The following is a 4,572-nucleotide window of genomic DNA, read 5'->3' on the forward strand; positions in this document are numbered from 1 at the left end:
GGCTGGCTGAAACTCTCCTGAAGTATTCTGCATTTGAGTCCTACTTTTGTTGTGCGGCTTCATGGTGATTTTCCATAACTTCTGCTGGAGCTGAATCTTGCTGTGATAAATGTGTAATAAATGCTGTGGAAATGTAGCCTGTACTGTCAGGATTGTGTGGTTAATGGAGACTTTAACGTTCCATAAACAGGGGAAATGTGTGTTTCCCAGAGTGGCTTGTGATAACCAAGAGTTGTCTGTATGGGCACAAGTAGACCTGGCAGCCATTATGAAACATGACAAAATGCAGGCTTTGAAGGCCGGATGGCCAGCAAGTATTTCAGCCTGGCTGGGAGAAGGGCACTTCGGCAGTAGGTTTTATAACACCATCTTGACTAATTCTGCATCTCTTACAGGTGCTTTTATTGGTTATGAATAATAAATAGAGTTTTCTCTCTTTAGAGTTGAGATCTGCCTTGAAATAGGATCTGGATCTGGTGTGGTTTCAACATTTCTAGCTTCTTCCATTATCGGATCCAGTGCACTGTACATGTAAGTATAATAGCATTTACGTAGACTGTTGCATGCAGTAATAAGGAATGCTTAGCCCTCACGTGTATAGTTTTTGTTTTAAAATTTTTAAAAAATATTATTTTCACAAAGAAATATTAGCTCAATTCTACAGATATGGAAATCAAAGCCAAAAGACCTTTTAACTATTTACTTCAGGTTCTGTAACAATTAAGTAGTCATATGACTAAATTCAGTTTTCCCCACTTCTTAGACAGTTGCTAAGCTTACACATGTGTTTGTTGGGTTGAATCCTAAATTTTAGACACTGACTAGTTCTACTGTGGTCTGATGGCAACATCAGTTACCTAAGTGATGGCACTTAGTCTCCTAAGTCTCTTCTTAGAGACTTGTGTGCATATGTATTTACGCAGAGCTAGCATTGAAAAGGAAATCCTGTACTTCAGTTTCAGGCAGTCATTAAAATTTCCAGTGCAGTGTTGACTAGTTTAGCTGTTGATACATTATGTGTACTTTACTGGCTACTTTTTGCTATTTGCTTGCAAATAAAGGATGCTGGAAAGGATATTTTCATTGGGAGTACATCAATGAGCATGTGGGTCACAGGGTTAAACTTCCGGATACAGTAGCCAGTAACTTACACTTTGTAATATTTTGCTTTTAGATGTACAGATATCAACCCAATGGCAGCTTACTGTACACTGGAGACAGCTCTGCTTAACAATGTTCACCTTCAGCCAATCATTACTGACTTGGTAAGATGGGATGTTTCAATATCTTCTTTATGGTTTTTGTATTTTTTAATACTTATTAGAGATACTGAAAAGTAACCATAAAGTCTAGAACAAATATTCTCATAATAAGCACAAATGAAAAAAACCAAACCAACAAAATGCTAGTGTTTCTGAAAGAAGGGAAAACCAAACTACTGGAGCTCTAGAAATTCAAATTTAAACTTTAAAAACTTATTGAATTAATTAAAAATTAAATTCTCTAGATATAGTTTGGAAAATGCTGCACAAGGAGCTCTGCAGTGACCTGACATTATCGTAGCCCTTCCTCTAATGCTACACTGGTTTTGGTTCTCAGCTCCTGATTTAATTAGGAATTGTGTATGTTGTTATTTTTTGTTTCTTACAAAGTTTGATATGGAGAAAAGCTTACGTTTTTCATCTCATTAGCAAGATACTTGTTTAGAGTATCTGGAATATGTATATTTATAAAAGATTATTAAAATAGGCAACAACAGATTGAACTAAAGTGGATGAACAACTGCTTATACTTGAAAACAGAACTGCAGTTGTCACTGACTGGTCATTTCACGTAACAAATGTTAACCCATGATAAATTCAAAATTCTTTTATAACTAACTCAAATTCTGAACTGAGCAAGAATAAAGTGCTACTTTTGTGTCTGCATATGTGTCTCTTGCTCCTCTACATCCCATACATAACATAGTCTTGAAATTCTTCTGCTATGCACGGGTACTTCTTAGCACTTCTCTTGCACGTAAAAAGTAAAGTTTAGTGTTCCTGAGCCAGGCTGAAATGCTTGGAATATCCGGCACTACCTAACTGTACTTTTACAAAATATTTGCATTCTTCATGATAAAAAAAACAACAACAAAAGAACCATCAGCTTTATCTATAGGTCAAAGGACTGTCTCCAAGATTAAATGGGAAGATTGATCTACTGCTGTTTAATCCACCGTACGTGGTAACACCTTCTGAAGAGGTAGGAAAAATTTGGAATACGCAATAAAATGGTATTTCTACTGTCAGGGGAGAGATGGCAAATCAAGTAAGTTCTGGTATGAAAACTGCAGGGTTTCTCTGAAATAGTAAAGGATGTTGTGGGACCAGCACTGTTGTAACAGCACTGCTTTAGTGAAAATTGTTTACTAGAGTTGCTTATAAAAACGACATGGGAATAAGGATTGCTAGCTGCTGCTTCTCACTACCTAGTTTCTCCATCAAGTATAAACCATGTACAATGTCTGTTAGGCACGCTAAAGTATTCTTATAGAAGACTTTCAGTGGCAAATGCATTTGTTCCTTGCAAAATAAATATCCTCTGCTTCTGCAGGCTCCAACTCTAGGAACTGGACCCAGGAACACATGAAGGGTTTACTGACCACCTTCCATTTGGCAAACAAGCCATTAAACATTCCGAGAAAATACATACTTAGTATGTTCATCATGTAGGAAGTAGTTTTGAAGTAATTTTGCTGTATCAAAGTTGTCAGATTTCTAACAGCAGACACCTAACAGTAGAGATCATAGTGATCTTTCTAAGTACCACTGATGCTTCTATCATTATGTATTAAGACAGTCTTTGTATTCATTCTTCCTAGGTGGAAAGCCATGGAATAGAGGCATCCTGGGCTGGTGGCAAAAAGGGCAGAGAAGTAATGGATAGAGTTTTTCCATTAGTACCAGTCCTACTTTCACCAGGAGGATTATTCTACTTGGTCACAATTAAAGAAAATAATCCAGGTGATCATTTTCCTTGGACCCCTAAATGTGCCAAACCAGTTTTAACACTGTTAATCAAAATGCTGATCACAGCAGTGTTCTGTAGGTTATGAGACTTCAGCAAACAAGAAAAAGCAGTACCTAACATCAGTTGAATCTAATGCGGTGATAGCAACTAATTGCAGATTGACAGCGTGTACTGAAATTCATGTAAGTGTTCTAGGTCATTTTTTAGAAATTCTGCAGCCAGCCACAGTGCGTCTGCATGCTTCAAACAAATCATGGCATTGCTGCGGACTCTTGCGCTACTCATCTTTCAAGTTTATGTGGTGTCTAATCTATGGTGTCTAATCTGTCCATCTTACATAGCCTTGATGCCTCTTGGAATCCTTTTTTCTGAATGCATGCCTTGTGCATCCAGTGTATGGAGAGCTAGACCAAAAATATAAGCAAACTTGCCAAAATTAAGAACTCCCTAAGCTAGTTTGGAAAATGGTAATATGTTGTCCTGAGCCCAGCAGCTCTGCAAGACTTCAATTCCAAGTATGAAAGGTGCCTGTAAATCTTCTGAACTACGTAACAAAGCCATGCCAACCCTTTCTCATGAAAGAAAATGGTGGTGTCAACTTGAAAGGCAAAGGCCATCAGCTGGAAACATGTCTTTCATTTTAACATGCATAGAGAAAAGATTCAGATTTACTCCTTCTGATCTAATGCTTAGTGACTATAAATAATGCCAAAATACAGAACTTCAGTTAGTAAATGGTACTTTGTTCTTGGTGGAAGACTACTTTGCATAAAAATTACTGTCTAAAAGAGTTAAGAGGACACAATTTACAAATTTGGCTTTACAGCTTGTTTGGCAGATACATTATCACTGCCTTTTACAGCCAATTTCTACATAAACTCATTTGTAACACTGCACTTTCAATTACAGATGAAATTCTGGAAACAATGAAGAAATGTGGCTTAGAAGGCACACGAGTACTTTCCAGACAAGCAGGACAAGAGATGCTTACTATCCTCAAATTTAGGAAGCCTTGATGACTGCTCTTGACCTCCCAAGCAGAAAGTTGAGCACAGCGTACTGAAGTTATCAAATCGGTCTTTAAGCCAAGATTCTCACCTTCTTAACGTGTATTTGCATTTCCTGATCCCTGCAGTGAAACTGACCAAGACTCTCTATTTATTTTTATTCTGGATATTAACCAGCTATTATCTGCTGTTAGAGGTACAGTCATTCTCTAGCTGCAGGACAGTTGTGGGGGAACAGTGAACTACCCCACCTTGTTGCATTTGCACTTGCACACTAAAGACTTTTTTCCTATATAAATACATATTTGTCTATTTTGGCTTATTGAAATAATGTACTTGATAGAACTCTTCCTGTTTTAATAGCTACTTATGCAGGGTTTAAATGAATACTTGGAATCAGCATTACTCATTTTGATGTAGCATCGGGCTTTTTTACAGGTCTAAGGCACAGCTACTGAGTTTGATTCTGTTTTAAGGAGACACTGTACTTCTGAACAGAAGGATGCAGTAAGTGTATCTCAAGTGCAGGGACAGCGGCCAGCTCTTACTCTCC

General features: G+C 37.6%; 1 protein-coding gene across 1 annotated transcript; it reads left to right on the plus strand.

Moving 5' to 3' along the window:
- Window positions 1-303: 303 nt before the first annotated feature.
- On the plus strand, window positions 304-4,034 carry N6AMT1 (N-6 adenine-specific DNA methyltransferase 1 (putative)). The gene is made up of 6 exons (XM_010190452.1): window positions 304-350; window positions 442-531; window positions 1,175-1,265; window positions 2,161-2,244; window positions 2,864-3,005; window positions 3,922-4,034. Exons 1-6 carry the CDS (start codon window positions 304-306, stop codon window positions 4,026-4,028), a joined length of 561 nt encoding a protein of 186 aa, XP_010188754.1. The 3' UTR covers window positions 4,029-4,034.
- Window positions 4,035-4,572: the final 538 nt, after the last annotated feature.

This window comes from Mesitornis unicolor, unplaced genomic scaffold (genome assembly GCF_000695765.1).
Source record: "Mesitornis unicolor isolate BGI_N332 unplaced genomic scaffold, ASM69576v1 scaffold14018, whole genome shotgun sequence".
Lineage (NCBI taxonomy): Eukaryota > Metazoa > Chordata > Aves > Mesitornithiformes > Mesitornithidae > Mesitornis > Mesitornis unicolor.

What these genes read in the sequence shown, in the direction of transcription:
- N6AMT1 (XM_010190452.1), top strand. Translation starts at nt 304, where the DNA reads ATGGCCAGCAAGTATTTCAGCCTGGCTGGGAGAAGGGCACTTCGGCA. An exon ending in TGGTAACACCTTCTGAAGAG is followed by an intron (nt 2,245 to 2,863) that starts GTAGGAAAAATT and finishes CATTCTTCCTAG; the next exon opens with GTGGAAAGCCATGGAATAGA. An exon ending in AATTAAAGAAAATAATCCAG is followed by an intron (nt 3,006 to 3,921) that starts GTGATCATTTTC and finishes TTTCAATTACAG; the next exon opens with ATGAAATTCTGGAAACAATG.